At 55.2% G+C, this 17,609-nt stretch overlaps 1 protein-coding gene across 3 annotated transcripts in view; it reads right to left on the bottom strand.

Annotated features, from left to right (window-relative positions):
• Positions 1-1,437: 1,437 nt before the first annotated feature.
• The window catches only part of MVB12B (multivesicular body subunit 12B), a 193,435-nt gene continuing 177,263 nt past the window's right edge, over positions 1,438-17,609 (bottom strand). For 2 of the 3 annotated variants that reach the window (XM_027556289.1, XM_027556287.1), the window contains exon 10: positions 1,438-4,743. In XM_027556289.1, coding sequence (XP_027412090.1) covers positions 4,657-4,743 — 87 coding nt within the window. In that variant the 3' untranslated portion in view covers positions 1,438-4,656. Of the gene's footprint in view, positions 4,744-10,641; positions 14,852-17,609 lie in introns of those variants that run through there. The other variant, XM_027556286.1, reaches the window with a different exon arrangement.

Genomic DNA, 17,609 nt, shown 5'->3' with positions numbered 1-17,609 from the left:
AGCAAGCAGGTGTCCAGACAGAGGGCAAAGAGCTGCCACCTGGCTCTGGCCCCTCACAGGCTCGGCTGCGTCCTGCTTTGGGCTCCGAGTGTCTCCAGGTCTGGCCACAAAGCCCTCCTTGGTCCAGGCTGTTGTGTGTGGACTTCAGTTTCTTGCTGCCTAGAGGCTTCTCCCGGGGCTCTCCAGAGCAGTGCTGGAGGCCCCTCTGGAAACAGGTTCTGTGTCCTGGGTGTCAAAGGCCACCACTTGACCTTCCTGGGTGATGCAGCCCCGGGAGGGACCCGGCACATCCGGTGGGCGGCAACACAGAACCAGGCCCCAAAGATAGCTGGCAGGTCACTCGGTCTCCAAGCTGACTGCCCTGAGTGTCCTCATTCCGTCCTCCCAGGGGAGGCCGCCGAGGGAGGCATGGCCCCTTTAGACAGGCGTGGGGTGCTCCGAGCTACGTGCTCAGGAAGCAGCAGCACCGGAACGTGAGGTCAGCTCTCTGAACTCCATGCTGAGCGGCGTTCGTGGCTTTCTCACAGAATTCTCTGGGCTGTTCTCCCTCTCCCACCGTGGGAAAAAGACCTGAGGGGTGCCGGGCATGGGGGCCTGGGCTGGAGGTACCATTACCTTTTGGGGGATTTTCACGGTTCTAGTGAGATGACAGCTATGGGTCACCCAAGCCTGGTGTTAATAGGCCTGGAGGTGGAGATGGCTGAGACCCAGGTGTCTGGCCCCAAAATGCACAAGTGAAAGTGTTAGTTGCTCAGTCGTGTCTGACTCTTTGCGACGCCATGAACTGTAGCCCATCAGACTCCTCTATGGGATTTCCTAGGCAAGAACACGAGTGGGTTGCCATTCCCTTCTCAGGGGATCTTTCCCGACCCCAGGGATCGAGCTGCATTGCAGGCAGATTCTGAGCCACTAAGGTCACTTTATAAAGGAGGCAAAGAGCTCTGATGGTGTAACCTGACCAGTCGTGTCCCACAAGGAGCCTGTGCATGTCTGGGGCTGGCAGCCCCTCCGGGCATCTGGGGCAGCGTCTTGCCAGCAGCTGAGCGAGGGGATGGGACAAAACCAGTGGTGCTGAAGCCGTGTGGTTGTATGACCCCCGCTCCAGCAGCCAGATGGCCCCGCCCCGGCACAGACAAGGCTCGGGGCGAGCTGGAGATGAAAGCGCCCTCTGCATTCCTTGCTGGAGACCCATTAATACACGTGCACTTCACATGCTTTTATGGAAACTGGCATTTTTCTCCCTCCAGGAGCATTCCTGAGGGCTGCCGCTCCTCCTGGATCCTTCTGGCTTGTCACCAGGTCATCCAAACAGGGCAAGAAAACCCACCAGCTCTTTCTAGAAGGCTGGAAGGCCAGGATGGTGCCGGCCCGGCCTGCATCCAGAATGAGCTGGAGGGACCCCGGTCTCCATGCCTCAGAGACAGCAGCGAGTCAGGAAAAGGTTAAAACAAACGTTTATTTAACAAATTATATTAAGAAGACAATCACACAGTGAAACTTCCCTTTGCCAAGTACTAGAGTCACCTCAAATAAATACACGCAGTACAACGCTGTTCCTAACCTAGCGCAGCCAGCCGCCCGCCCGGGGCCCGGTTCCTGGTGGTGACAGGCCGGGCCGGCAGGGTCCAACAGGTGAGGACGGCCAGCCGCCCTTGGGGGGCGGGCAGCTGCGGTGAGAGTGGGCGCCGGCCGCTCCAGGCCCCGGGAGGCGAGCTCGGCTTTCAGGCTCACCTTCAGGCTCGCCGGCCGGCTCCAGGGAGCTGCGGGCTGGGATCCGTGTGCACGGTGAGGGGCAGCCCGCAGCCCTGGGGACTGGACCCGGCACTCACCCCGTGCTCGGTGAGACACCATCACGCCCGCAGGCCCGTTACTGCACGGGAGGCAGGTGCTCGAGACGGGACAGAGCGGGGCCTGGGCCGCTTCTGCCGCGCGCCGGCTTTGTGCCTGTGGACGCGTCTCAGCATCTTCATCTGGAACCAGCATCCGCTTCTGGGTATTGGTGGTGTTTTTTTTGGCGGGGTGGGGTGGGTGGGAGTGACAGAAGAAAATGTGCTTCAAGTGCCGGCCGTGTGCCCGGCAAGGAGTAGGTGCTTCGGACGTGTTGGCCCTCGCCTCCCGTCCCCCGCCGTCCTGACCATCCCTCTGAGAGGAGGTCGTGGCCAGAGTCAGTTCCTGGACTCGGGGGTGGGGGAAAACCTTGTTATAAATTTGCAAGTGAACCTGGGCCGGCTGCTTGCTCCCTAGTGCCATTGTGCCATTTCCAAGGCCTGTGCAGACAGGCTTAGAATTTTCAGGGGACGAGGAGGAGGCAGCGGGGGACGCTGTGCTCTGGGGAGTCCTTCTGGGAAGGGTGGAGGTCACTGCCCTTCGTGTTTCTGAGAGAAGCCCTGCCTCCCCGCCCCTCGTGGCCAGAGGGTTTGCGGAGAAAAGCACCGTCCCAGAAAGGAAGGGGGAAGAGGGGGCTTGGTCCCCAGTGAGCGAGCTTCACCTCCACGCGGGTGAGCAGCCCCCCTCAGAAGGAAAGAGACAGAGGTCAGGAGCTGCCTAAGACCCACCGGGGACGCCGGCTTCTCCAACACCGTCGCTGCTCCATTCTCTCCAGCTGCCATCACGGCGCCGTCCACAGTCACTCGCTAGACCCCGCGCTGAGGCTGCCTGCTAGGGGAGGCCTGGCCCTCTCCTGGAGGCCCTGGACCCTGCCTCTACCGGCCTGGTTGGGGGGTGGAGGGGAGACCCTTTCCCCAACAGCCACCCTCATGGCCCTCTTGCTCCCTGACAGGAAATCTCACGTGACTGTCTCTGGACCTCCTCGGGCCCACGGAGCCGAAATGCTTGCTTCTCAGTGGAGGAAGGCCGCGGAAAGGCCGCGGCTGTTACCTGGCGGGACGACCCCACGGCCGGGGTGTGAGGAGAGACTGAGGGACGGAGCCAACACGGCCGGACAGAGGTGAGCAGAGGGGCCACCCCCGCTCTTGTTTTTGGACTGGCTCCACCATCCTGGCAGCAGCAGCAGACGCAGGCTCTCTGGGCCCTTCAGGGCTCCCCACCCCGACTCCCAGGAACAACCAGCTCATTTCAGTGCGTATGTCTGAGGCCAGATCATCGGCTCAGCCCTGGGCGAGCACCCATCCCAAAGGTCTGCCCGAGGAATTTCCACCTGTGCCTCCTGGGCCCTGGCGGGTTCCAGGGGAGGCCGGCCCTGCCAGGGATGTCCTCAGGTCTTGGGGACAGTGGGGAGAGGCGACACACAGGAATCAGGAGGTATCGGAAGGGAAAGATCAGGGGCAGCCGCGGGGGGAGGCGGAGGGTCTGGAGATGGCGGAGCTGAGGCCGGCTGACTGAGGTATGTCTTGCCCTGGCCCTGTGTCTCAGCCAGAGGCTGCTCCTCTTGACTGCACCCCAGCCACCCCGGTGTCATTCGAGGAACTGCAGGGAGCAGGGGCTCTGTTCCTAGCTGGGCAGGGCCTCTCCTGGGCTGCTTGCTTACGCCAGACACGTGTCAAAGCTCACGTCCAATGCTCCAACTATCTGCTGACCCCTGCCCCCCACCTCCAAGGTGTGAGATACCAGGTTCCGGGAGTTTAGGACAGTCCCATGGCCAGACAAAGCAGACACCGGGTGAGGACCGGGCCTCCAGGGAGGACAGCGGCCCCGTTCCCACGGTGCCCGTGTGGGGAGCTGGGCTGGGTGGCCAGCACCTTGGGGAACGATGGTGTGGTCACTGGCACTAGTGGCAGAAGGGTCAGTTCTGGCTTCAGTCTGGTGACTGTGTGTCCACGTCCTTGGGCACCGGCTCACAGAGCCTCTTTACCCACGTGATGATGGTCGGGGCGTGGGGACAGGCAGTTGGAGCTGTTGTTGGCACGTGAGCACTGCAGAGATGAGCCCTTTGTGGGGATGATGGTGAGGAGGCTGGGCATGGGGACCTGGCGGCAAAGTTCATGTCCACGCAAGCACCCAGCCCCTCGGCTGCCTCGGCCGCAGGCAAGTCCTCTCTGGGCCGGTGGCTGTGGGGTGGCCGGCCCCCGTCCTCAGGGCGTCCAGTGTGTGAACTGAGGGGTGAGTCAGAGGGGAGCTAGGCCCAGGTCCACTTGGGCACCACCGGCCGCCCCTCCGTGTTTCCTTAGGGTCCCCATGAAGTTCTCGGGCACTCGAGGCCCCTGGCGTGAGAGATCTGTTCCACGGGGCAACCCATCAGTGCTAGGGGGGGTGGTGGGTGGGTGCCCTGTGCCAGGCCACCAGCCCCTCAGGGTCTTCTGGGAGGAGGCGATGGCTTCATGGTGGCAGAGTCAGGAGGGCAGGGAGCCGGTGGCATCACTGGGCGGCCAGACAACTGTCCAGGGCCCTCAGATGGCTCCCGTGGTGGGTAGGGTTGGTCAGAGGACTACTGGGCATCACACAGATACGGGAGGAGCCGCTGGTCACTACAGCACACACAGGTTAGTGGAGGTTAAGGAAGAGCATCCCCAGGGAGGCAGGGGGCATCACGTTGGGCAAGCTGATGACCGATGACTGAGGAGGCAACAGCTCAGCTGCCCAGAGTCTCCCAGGAGCGCCGAGCAGGGCAGTGTGGATGGGCGGCAGGAGGGGCCGGGTGAGGGGGCGCTCAGTAGTCCGGGCGCTGTGTCGTCTCCCCGCGGGCGGGTGGGCGGCCCCTCAGGACTGGGGGATCTGCTGGCATCGGGTGGGGCTGGGCGGGAGCCTGGCCGCGGCACTCTGCTCCGTGCGGAAGCTGTACTCATACTGCGGGAGGTCAGGGGGGAGAGAAGTTCAGTCAGGGCAGGGGACACTGGAGAGAACCAGCCCATGGCCGTGGACAAGCTGGGCGGAGGCCCCGAGGATACTGGAGGGCTGCCCTTGGCACGTGCACACGAACCGCAGGCGTGGGCTGTGCGTGTGTGTGCGTGTGTGCACAGGGAAGGGGGCACGCCTCTGGTGCTGCGTGGTGGCTGGCTGGCTCATCTGTGATGACTGGACCCTTGCGCACCACTCCCCGGGTGGTATGAGCCCTCAGCAGCAGCAGCTTGCATGCCAGGCGGTGTGCTGCACGCCCTCCCGCCTCCCGGCAGACAGTCCCCCTACTCCCGCTGCGGAAGGAGTCTCCTGGATGGGGAGGGATGGCCCTGGGCGCCACCCCAGACCTGGCCGGGCAGGCGGGCTGTGGCTGCAGGCTTGGGGAGCCCCTGGGGCCGGCCGCCTGCTCAGTGCTTTCTGAGCCGAAGACAAGCCTCAGATGGCGTGGGCCACAGGGACGGGGCACCCCATGCCCCCAGCGCCTTCCTCCCTGGGCTCCTGGGGCCAGTTTGTAATAAGCTATGAGAGCCTGGGCCAGGGTAGGACCAGCGGAGTGGACCTGGGCTCGCCTGCCCAGCTGCCGGCCTGAACCTGCGTTCAGTTCTCATGCTGGAGACCCAAGCCTACCCACCTGACCCGGGTCACAGAAATGACAGATGGTGGGCTCCGAGTCTGGTGGAAATTCAGAGGAGGGGGAACACCTGTGGTTCACCCTGATGGCCAGGGGGTATTTCTACACCCAAATGTGGGGCAGGTGTGCCAGGCAAGAAGAGTGGGGCACAGGCTGTGGGACTGGGAGTGGGCCGTGAGAAGGGCCTGGACACCAGGGGCGGCAGCCACGCGGGACCCTGGGTCTTAGGAATGAGTTGCTTAGATCAGTGGTCAGTAAACTTTTAAAATAATATTTTCAAAAACTTTTCAGCACTAAAATTGCCATAAGGAAGGGCTCCCCTACATAAAGCAGAGCAGAGTTGAACCACCTGGCTGAACTCAGCCTCTGCCTGAAGCTGCCCTCTCGGGGACCCAGTTGGGGGAGCCTGCCAGGATGACATGGAACCGTCCCAGCAAGGGTGTGGGGGGTGACCACTGGGTGCCCACCCAGTAAGGTGCCGCAGCTGTGGGCTCCAAATGGTCCCCGAGCCCCAAAGTGAGCTGCCTGCAGCTACGAGGCCCTTCCAGGGGCTGTGCTGAGCTGAGGGAGCACAGCTGAGGGGTTTTGGGGGTCACTTGGGAATGAGGGGGGAGCAGAGGATGCTGGAGGGGTTTATTCCTCCCGGGGGAAAGGGTGGGGAGAACGAGGCAGCCAGCATTTCATCCTCGGCCACCCGCCGATGGCCTACAGACTGGCCCAGGACAGAGGGGCAGCTGGCGCTGGGTGTGGGGGCGAGGTCTGGGCGGGCCCCGGCTGTCCTGTGTGAGCAGCCAAAGGGGCCAGGGGACGCCAGTGACAGGACGGTGCTCCCTACAAACAGAAGGGGTGGGGAGGGAAGGACTTGACATTGCAGGGTGACCCCAGCACCTCTGAACCTCAGTGAACTCATCTCCTTTATAATAATAATTTATTGTTATTAAGAAATAACAAGTGTGGGTGAGGATGTGGAGAAAAGGGAACCCTGTGTTCCCTGTAGCATCATTCACAACAGTCAAGATACAGAAGCGACCTGTGCCCATCGATGGATGAATGGATAAAGAAAATGTGGTGCGTACATAGGGTATTCATAAAAAATATGCAATCTTCGTGAAACTAAAATCAGAAAAGCAAAATGGATAAACCTCAAGCCAGAATCATCAAGGAATAAAAAAGGCAGAGGGTCCAAATCAATACAATCAGAAATGAAAAAGGAGAAGTTACAAGGGGACGCCACAGAAATACAGAGGACCATGAGGGCCACTGCAGGCAACTCTATGCCAATAAAAGCAGACGGCCTGGAAGAAAAGGACGGATTCTTAGGGAGGTGTGTCTCCCAAGACTGAGTCAGGAAGAAAATCTGAACAGACCAACTGCAAGCACTGAAACTGAACCTCTGATTATAAAACTCCCAACAAACAGAAGTTCAGGATCAGACGGCTTCACAGGCGAATTCTATCACACACTGAGGGAAGGGTTGACACCTGTCCTTCTCAAACTATTCCAAAACATTGCAGAAGAAGGAACACTCCCAAACTCATTCTATGAAGCCACCATCATCCTCATACCTAAATCAGACAAAGATACCACAAAAAAGAAAATTACAGGCTAATATCACTGATGACCATTGATGCAAAAATCCTCAACAAAATACTACTAAACTGAAGCCAACAATACATTAAAAGGATCATATGCTATGGTTTTTCCTGTAGTCATGTATGGATGTGAGAGTTGGACTGTGAAGAAGGCTGAGCGCCAAAGAATTGATGCTTTTGAACTGTGGTGTTGGAGAGGACTCTTGAGAGTCCCTTGGACTGCAAGGAGATCCAACCAGTCCATTCTGAAGGAGATCAGCCCTGGGATTTCTTTGGAAGGAATGATGCTAAAGCTCAAACTCCAGTACTTTGGCCACCTCATGCGAAGAGTTGACTCATTGGAAAAGACTCTGATGCTGGGAGGGATTGGGGGCAGGAGGAGAAGGGGACGACAGAGGATGAGATGGCTGGATGGCATCACTGACTCGATGGATGTGAGTCTGAGTGAACTCCGGGAGTTGGTGATGGACAGGGAGGCCTGGCGTGCTGCGATCCATGGGGTCGCCAAGAGTTGGACACAACTGAGTGACTGAACTGAACTGAACTGATACCATAATCAAGTGGGTTTATTTCAGGGAATAAAACTGTCTTTTAAGTAATGCCATTTTAAAAAAACCTGTAAATCAATATGATACATCACATTAACAAACTGAAGAGTAAAATCCATATGATCATCTAAATAGATGCAGAAAAAGCTTTTGATAAAATTCGATATTGATTTATGGTAAAAATTTTCCAGAAAGTGGGCACAAAGGGAATACTGTCAATATAATAAAGGACATATATGACAAGCCCACAGGTATTAAAACATCGCACTCAATGGTGAAAAGCTGAAAGCATTTCCTCTAAGATCAGGAATGTCCACTCTTTCCACTTTTATTCGACATAGTTTTGGAAGTCCGAGGCATGGTAATTAATCAGAGAATAAAAAGAAAGGGAATCCAAATTGGAAAAAAAAGAGTAAAGCTGTCACCATTTTCATGACATGTTACTATACATACTAATAAAAAATCCTAAAGACACTGACAGAAGACTAGAGCTCATCAATGAATTCAGTAAAGTTGCAGGGTACAAAATTCATACGCAGAAATCTGCATTTCTATATACTAAAAAATGAAATATCAGAAAGAGAAATTAAGGAAAATCCTATTTACCACTGCATCAAAATGGCAATCCACTCCAGCACTCTTGCCTGGTAAATCCCATGGATGGAGGAGCCTGATAGGCTACAGTCCATGGGGTCGCAAAGAGTCGGACATGACTGAGCGACTTCACTTCACTTCAAGGAGACAAAAGAGCTGGAGTCCAAAAACTATAAGATGCTGATGAAAAATGGAAGATGACACAGACAGATGGAAAGTTATACCACATTCTTGGATTGGAAGAATCAGTATTGTCAAAGGACTATATTACCCAAGAAAGTCTACAGATTCAATGCCAATGGCATTTTTCACAGCATCAGAACAAAAAATTTTTTAATTTGTATGGAAACACAAAGACTCTGAATAGCCAAAGCAACCTTGAGAAAGAAAAATGAAGCTGGAGGAATCAGACTCCTTGACTTCAGGCTACACTACAAAGCTACAGTAATTAAAACAGTATGGTACTGGCATAAAAACAGAAATACAGATCAATGGAACAGGATAGGAAGCTCAGAAACAAACCCACACAACTGTGGTCAATTAATCAACCACAAAGGAAGAAAGAACATACAATAGAGAAAAGACAGTCTCTTCAATAAGTGGTGCTGGGAGAACTGGACAGCTACCTGTAAATGAATACAACTAGAACATTCTCTAACATTATACACAAAAAATAAACTCAAAGTGGATTAAAGACCTAAATGTGAACACAAGATACTATAAAACTCCGAGAGGAAAACACAGGCAGAACACTCTTTGACATAAATTATACCAATCTCTTTTTGGATCTGTCTCCTAGAGGAATGGAAATAAAAACAACCAACCAACAAACAAAAAAACAAATGGGACCTAATTAAAGTCAAAAGCTTTTGCACAGCAAAACAACCACAAACAACCTATTGAATTGGAGAAAATATTGGCAAATGATGCGACCGACAAGGTATTAATCTCCAAAATATATTAATACAAACAGCTCATACAGCTCAATATAAAAAGACAAACAGCCCAATCAAAAAATGAGCAGAAGATCTAAACAGACATTCCTCTAAAGAAGACATACAGATGGCCAAAAGGCACATAGAAAGATGCTCGACATTGCTAATACAGAAATGCTGATCAAAATTACAGTGAGGTATCACCTCACACTGGTCAGAATGACCATCATCAAAAAGTCTGTAAATAATAAATGCTGGAGACGGTGTGAAGGAAAAGGAACTCTCCTACAGCGTTGGTGGGAATGTAAATTGGTGCAGCCATTATGGAGAACAGTATGAAGCGTCCTTAAAAAAACTAAGAATAGAGTTACCATATGATCCTGCAACCCCACTCCTGGCTATATATCCAGAGAAAATCACTGGAAAAAATACATGTACCCCAATGTTCACTGCAGCACTCTTTATAATAACCAGGACATGGAAGCAACCTAAATGCCCATCAACAGAGAAATGAATAAAGAAAATGTATGTGTATATATATACACATACCTGTATATATATACACCCCACCTGGGCTTACCTGGTGGCTCAGATGGTAAAGAATCTGCCTACAAATGCAGGAGACCTGGGTTCGATCCCTGGGTTGGGAAGATCCCCTGGAGAAGGGAATGGCAACCCACTCCAGTAATTTTGCCTATATATACACAACGGAATGCTACTCAACTATAAAAAGAAATAATGCCATCTGCAGCAACATGGATGGATCTAGAGATTATCATACTAAATGAAGTAAATCAGACTAAAACAAACATCATGGAAATCACTTATATGTGGAATCTAAAAGAAGGGATACAAATGAATTTAGTATACAGAACAGAAATAGACGCACAGACACAGAAGAGAGACATGTGGTTACCAAAGGGGAAGCAGGAGGTAGGGATAAATTAGGAGTTGGGGATTAACAAATATACGCTGCTGTATATAAAACAGATGACCAACAAGGACCTACTGTGTAGCATAGAGAACTATACTCAATATTTTATAGTAACCTATAAGGGAAGAGACTCTGAGAAAGGGTGTGTGTATATATGTGTGTGTGTGTGTATCTGTGTAAAAAACTGAACTGCTTTGCTGCACACCTGAAACTAACACTGTAAACCAACTATACTCAGAACAAAAATTTAAAGAATAAAAAAAGGAAATCTTGTCATTTGTAACATGGATGGATCTTGAGGGCGTTGTGCTGAATGAAGTCAGTCAGACACAGAAAGACAAACACTTTGTGATCTCAGTTATATGTGGAACCCAGAATACAGCAAGACCAAGCTCACTGGGCAGAGCAGACGCCAGAGGCGGGTGGGGCGGGTGAAACGGGGCAAGACGGTGGAAAGGCACAGACGCCCAGTTACAGAGTGATTACGTCCTGAAGACAGACTGTGCAGCGTCGTGGATATGGATATCAATACTGGATATCAATACTGCAATTCGTATTTTGGTAGTTGCTAAATTTTAAAAATTCTCATCAGAAGGAAACAGTTGTTACTATGTAAGATAAAAGATGGTAACTATATTTATTATGATAATTGCTTTGCAATATATACAACTATCGACACATGTTGTACACCTGAAGCCAATATGCCTTTTATACTTCAATAAAGAAGGTGGGGGTGACAATCTCTACTCCCGGGGCCCTCTTTGAGGGGGGGATGAGGTGCGGCAGGTTAAGGGCCCGCCTGCCCCGGCACCATGCAAGCACTCACTGTACATTTGTTGGCTACGTAAGAGAAGACATCGACGTGGCCGCACTTTCCTGCTAATGACCCGGGCTCCAGCCATGGTCCGGGCACTCCAGCTCCAGGAGGCTGGAGGAGCAGTGCAGCCTCAGACCAGGAGGACTTCGGGCAAAGTTTGGGACAACACCGCCACCTGGTGGCTGCTCAGGAGCATCACGGCAGGAAACAATCTCTGCCTCTATCACCCACTCACCCACCCGCATCCGCCTGTGCTGGGCTCTGGGGTCAGGAGGGAGCCCTACAAGAGGGGCAGGGGATGGACGCCGGAACTCCGGTGCTTTTAACCCAAATGGGCAATAGAAAGATAGCAGCCTTGGGGAGAGAACATGAAGGCATTTCTGCCAATGGCCAAGGGTGGTCCCTGAGGAGTACTCAGGGGTGCCGCCTGCCTGGCTGCAGAGACATGGATGAACCAGGAATGAAGGGATGGAAGTGCGAGCCCTTGGGGGAGAGGGTATCTGGAGTTACAGTGCAGGGATGTTTGTAGGAAAGCTCACAGGATCAGAAGACAAAGAGGACGGGCCTGGAAGGCAGGACCCCAGCCCTGGCGATGGACCCAGGGCCAGGTAGGAGGACGGGGGCGGGATCAGGGGGCAGCAGTTGGCCTGAGCTGTACAGGCTGGGGCGGGGGGGATGGGATCACTAAAAACACGTGGTGACCTCAGCAGGGGCAGTGCTGGGTGGGCACAGGCTCCAGGGCGGTGCCGACGTGGGCAGCAGTGTGGTCTCTCCTCAAGGGTGGACAGAGGGTGGCACCCAGACTGAAAGCAGCAGGCTGGTCAGCCTGTAACACACACAGGTCCCGCCTTAGTAGGTCCGGGGAGTGGGCCAGAGATTCCGCCTCGTCAGCCAGCTCCCTGGTGACCCGATGCTGCAGGTCGGTTCTGTGGCCCCACCACATGTGGGATGTGGGAGTGGACGGGAGGGGCAGAGAGGAAGAGCCAGAGACTTTAGGGCTGAGGGGGCGCTGAGGAGGGAATGGGGGCGGTGTGGGGAGGAGGCTGGTGGTGGTTGCGGGGTGGGGGGCTCTACTTGGGCTGCTCTGAGGCCTTGCTTGGGGCACAGCCGAAGTGAGGCACTTAAGTGAGGGAGCCAGCCCAGTGTCAGCCGCTGGAGTGGCACCACCAGCTGTGGGCTGGGTCACCTCTACCCTCCAGTGCCTGCTGTGCCCGGCTCCCAGGTGGCAGGAATGCCCAGGGCAGGGAAGCCGCCTGAGTTTGCTGGGGGCCAGCTGGCCACAGAGGGTGCGTGAAAGGGGACGGAGGCACGGGCCCCCAGATGTCCACAGCCAGGGGCCCAGGGGCCAGGCCCAGAGACCTGGATACTGCCAGGGGTAGGCCCAGAAAGGGTACTTTCTGAGGGCATGGGGCAGTGGGGACAAGGGGGTGCAGGCGGGCCGGGGTCGAAGTGCCTCGTGGGGTGGTTGGGAGGCCGTCTTTGTGGCCAGGAACGGACAGGGTCCCTGGGTGGTGGGGGGCGGGCTGGTGGTGTAGAAGAGCCTTCAAGGATAAACTAAATTCTTGCTTCTTTCACTCTCTGGGGTGAGGGGGTGTGGGCATGTGTTGGGGGGGAAATCAGGGGTACACAGCCGCCTTCTCCTGACTCAGGGCCGAGTATGCCACCGCCTCCCCCCCCAAAGAGGGCCAGGGACCCACTGCACAGCCTGCACCCCACCCCCACTGCCGCCCCGCCCCTACCCTTAAGATTTTTCCCTTTTTAGGTCATCTTGGCTGGAGAAAAGCACTGCTCCCCCCCCCTGTTGTTTTCTCTTAACTCCCCAAATGAAATTTCAACATATGTCCCCCCGCCATAATCCCCCTTAGGCCGCGGATAACCCTTCCCACAGACGCTGTCCCCTGCCCGGGACGGGCTGGCCCCGAGTGTTTGCCCAAGAGACTAGGCCGCTTCTGGAAGCCCTTTCGCTCCCTTGGGCAAACAGTGAGTACCTTTGAAGGTGGATTTGGGCCCGGATCTGTTTACTCAAGACATTAAGTCTCCTGCATAAGGAGGACCTGCACTCGCGCACAAACAGCAAATCCTTTTTGAATTAAAAAAATTTTTCAATTAAAAAGCATTTTGGTTCACAGAGCTGAGACCCCCGCGGAGCAGCGCCCCCAGCCACAGCGCCCTCTGGTGGACAAGAGCCATCATGACAACTCTTAAGCCGTGGCGCTCAATTCCCAGATTCCGAGAGCTTTTGTCACAGTGAGGCCGACGTCCTGGCCTTGGAGGCCACACCGTGGAGCCAAAGACACCCTAGCCTCAGCCTCGAGGCAGAAAGGGACGGGGGTGGGGGTGGGGGAGCAAGCCCGCATCCACTCGCGGAGACGTGAGACAACTGGCGTCAAAGCACCTTGAAAGTGAAAACCCGGTCCTCCGTCAGAGTCAAGGGTTGCATCGGAGAGTCAAGGGTTTGAACCTGGACCCTGCCTGGCAGCGGGCGGGTTGAGGGTAGTTCTGGTTTAACTGGCGGGCGGGGCAGGCATCGGTGCTTTTTTAAAAAGCACTAAAGTGATTTCAATGGTTAGGCAGGGGGAGAACCACTACCTGAGACCTTTTACTAAATTAAACGGACAGCAGAGTAAGGCAAGCACGTACCCTCCCCGCTTCCCTCCCTGGGTCTCGTAACCATCACATCGACGAGAAACAGAAGTGAGGGGCTGTTTTTAGAACCTGAATTTTGAGACGTGGGAGCTGAGGTTCAGGGGAGGATCAGACTTCCCAAGGTCCCTGGGGGCTGGACGAGGCCCCAAGGGCACCAGGGGCAGAGACCCGGACTCAGGACAGGGGTCTGTACTCACCACTTACACGGGTGGGCTTCTGAGATGGGGGGGGCAGGTGGGGTTACAGAAGGGCCTGGCAGGATGGCGGCAGGGGCAGGCCCGAAGGAGCCCAGGCTGGGCCTCAGGGGCCTGGCCGGGTGAAGACAGGCTGGGGGGTGAAGGAGCAAGATGCCGGCCAATGCCAAGTCTGGTTTGGGGCTGGAGCCACAGTTGTGAGGGTGCCTGGGGCACGCGGTGGTGGGTGAGTTCTGAGCAGTGGCCCCACCGGTCCCCAGACTGCCTCTCCTGGAGCCTGTCCTGGCACCTGCCCGGCCGCGGGGGCCAGGACACGATACCTGCCATGCTCGATGCCTGGTTCAGACCCTCGGGGAATTCCAGCTCTGGAAGCTTCCTCTCCCTACACAAGGGCTCGTGTCCTCCCATCTCTTTCCTGAAGCCTGGCTGCTGGATCTTGGCCCCCCTCTCCAGGGGAGGGAAGGAGCAGGTGCCCCTGTGAGCAGTGGGCCCTGAGGGCCCCCAGGGCCCACGGAGCAGGCCTCTGTGTGCTGGGAGGGCCCGTCCAGCTGATGTGAATACATGTCCACCCCTTCGAGCTGTGGGAAGGGCCAGGGAGGCCCAGAGACAAGTCCGGGTCTCCCCATTTTCCCACTTGGATTACGGTTCCAGAGAGACACCCGAAAGCCTGGGTGAAAGGGGAAGGCCCCGGGCTGAGAAGCCCGTAGAAGGGCTCTAAAAGGGCTCCAGGGAAAGGCTGTCACATGCAGACTGGGGCTCAGGGGACATGGGGCAGCCAAGACAGGCCGCCCCCCAGACCTGGAGGGGGTCCTAGAATACCCCAGAGCTGGGGTGGTGCCTTGTTCACCCCTCAGCTGCTGAGAGTCCACAGCTGGGCCTGGAGGTCAGGGCTCCTGGATTACAGCCCACGAGCCCTTGGTCACTAGTGTGGCCACTCGTAAGGGGACGGGAGGGGCAGGAGCTGCTGTGTCCCTAAGTCAGGGTTGGGGACAGAATCGTCTCTGCCAGTGAAGCTGGTGCCACCGCTCTTCCGATGATGGGTGACTGTCCTGAGTGAGGCCACCGGGTCGGGAAGCAGGCGGGTCCCATGACAAGCCCACAGCGGGGTTGGTGTGAACCTTCTGGGAAGCCTCTTCTGCATTCCCCTCGGGTTCCCCAGTGCTAACCTGCAAGCAGCAACCCCAGAGTCAGAAACCTTGAGCCGCACCCAGTCCCGCTGCTCGGTCTCACCCTAAATGAAGGGCTGGAAAAGCTCCCCTCTGAGATGCCCCTGCTCCAGGGGCAGGGACCACGCCTGTCTGGGCACCGTGCCCGGCGTGGCTGCAGGGTGACTGAGACCATGTGCAGAATCAGCCCCTGTGTCTTCTGACTCTGGGACACCCAGGTCATCTTCGTCAATGCCTGTCAGCACCCCCTTCCCTTTCCTGCCCCTTTCCTGGGAGGGGATGGCAGCACCCACTTGCACCCTTCACAGCCTGCTGCCCTGGGCTCAGTGCTGGGAGAGCCCCTCACTCAGGGCAGGGCACCCTTGCTCAGGAGCATCTCCACCTAGGATCCGATGGAGCACAGAGTGGCGAAGTGCCTCCCAAGTCCCCACCTGGGGCAGAGCTCCAGTCCCAGGAGGGAGGTGTGGAAGCTTCCTGCACAGACCTGTCCCCAGGCATGGCTTCTCAGATCCTACCCCCACCCCCGCTCCCTCCAAGCACCATGACTTGGTGCCTTTGGGAAGGCTACTCCCCCCGGGACATTTGTCCTCCTCTGGGGACGATTAATTACTGGCCTCCAGGGCCCCACATCACTGTCCATTTCCTCCTTAAGTGCAAGGTTGGGGTGGGGGCTCAGCCATTTCTGTAGCTCCAGAGTCTGGTAGACGCTGTGGCCCAGAAGAGATGAACGAACGAATGATGGATGGATGGATGATGGTACAGGATGTGAGAGGTGAGTGGGTGGATGGGTGAGGGGCAGCTCCATGCAGAGCAGACAGCTAGCTTAGGGACTCAGTTCTCAGACAACGGGGAGGTCATTTGGGTTCTCAGTCTTTTGTGGAAGCAGCAGTGTGTCGGTCCAGCCTTGGGTCCTCTGCATTGCCACGGCCTCTGGGCTGATGGTGTCCTGGCCCCTATCCTGGGGTGTTTACCTCATGGAGGCAAAGTGCTGATCCCAGGGTTCATCCACATTGCCACCACTGCCCCCCCCACCCCCCACCATGAATGGTGACAGTATAAGTATAGATGTGATCTGTGTTTGTATCTCAGACATGTGCAAGCTGGAGGCTCATGCTGCTGGAGGCCAGTAATTAATCGTCCCCAGAGGAGGACAAATGTCCCGGGGGGAGTAGCCTTCCCAAAGGCACCAAGTCATGGTGCTTGGACGGAGCAGGGGTGGGGGTGGGATCTGAGAAGCCATGCCTGGGGACAGGTCTGTGCAGGAAGCTTCCACACCTCCCTCCTGGGTTTAAAATAGTCATAAACGTGGAAAAGTTGAGAGACTTGGCATAAAATGCCAACATTTTCCAGGTTTTATATAAAAAATTAGGGGGCTATGGCTTGACTCTCGCACCACGACCATGAGCTTCACACAGGTGAATGGAGGCTGCCTCCTCTAGAAACACACAGGTTTTCCAATTTGCACAGTCCCCACCACTCCCTATAAATCACCCAACCAGAGTGTTCTGCCATTTTATCACCATGACTGCATTTTGTTTGGACTGATGGGGACAGAGTAAGCAAGAACTATTTCTTGTGCCCATCATGCTTAAAAGTAGGAAAACGAAATACAGATGGAGAAGGCCAGGCATTTTAAAGGAAACGGGGGAACGTGCATTCCACGGTGGGACTTAGATCTCTGTGTGAGTATTAACGAGCTCTGCTTCTCCAGGCCCCTCCTGTGCTGCGGGGCTGGGGGCCTGGCGGGAACCTGTGTGTCAACCAGCGTCGTCTGCGTGGGGCTCTGGGCAAGGCTGGGGGCTGACAATGCCTTTGTGGCCAACTCAACACTGGTGTGCGTCAACAAACAGCCACAGGGCTAGCCCCCTCAGTGAACCGGCATTTCAGAATTCATCTAAGTATCACCTAAAAGATGGGTATTTGTATTTTCCCTCTCCCAGGTTATTTGTGGAAAATGTTTGGAACGACGCTGCTTTCTGACACTGATTTCTGAGTGAAGAGGCAGCTGTGTGATCACTACAGGACTATGCCCTCCTTACTCGTCATCTTTATGCTCATTTTTTACCTACACGTCAGGCAACCTTCTAAGAGTTCAGTTTGGGGGGGTGTTACTATTTTTTTGGGGGGGGTTATTAACTATTTTTTTGGCCAAGTTGCGCAGCATGTGGGATCTTAGTTCCCTGACCACGGATTGAACTCGCGCCGTCCCCACCCCCCGCCCCCTGCAGTGGAAGCACAGAGTCTTAATCACTGGGCTGCCAGGGAAGTCCCTGGGGTGTATGGGGTATTACTTTAAAACTTGGGGGATGAGAGTTCCAAACCACAAGAAAAGGACAGAAAAATCCTTTTAGGATGAACTTTCCAAAGACCAAATAATTCACCTTGACCTCTATTCTACATGAGCCAGGTATAACTCACGACGGTATCCAGGGCAGATAATTCTGTCTGTCAAACATCGGCTCTGCCTCAGGTTCATTTCCAAGGGCTCAGCCTGGCTCCCTCATCTGTATGATGAACGCCCTGGGCTGCTGCGCCAGCAACCTGGAGACCTGGGCGGAGGCTGGCGCTTGGCGGCCCTGCTACTGATAGAACCAGAGAGGGTGGTGGGGGGAGGGGGACTCAGACTCTCAGAATTAGGAACTCTATTAATATAATCTACCATATTAATATGCCCGCAGAGAAAAAAATATGATCATCTCAATGGGTGATTAAAAGACATTTATCAAAAGCTACTATCCATTCCTGATAAAAACACTTA

Source organism: Bos indicus x Bos taurus, chromosome 11, assembly GCF_003369695.1.
Source record: "Bos indicus x Bos taurus breed Angus x Brahman F1 hybrid chromosome 11, Bos_hybrid_MaternalHap_v2.0, whole genome shotgun sequence".
NCBI classification, from domain to species: domain Eukaryota; kingdom Metazoa; phylum Chordata; class Mammalia; order Artiodactyla; family Bovidae; genus Bos; species Bos indicus x Bos taurus.
This window is presented reverse-complemented; position numbering and strand designations above follow the sequence as displayed.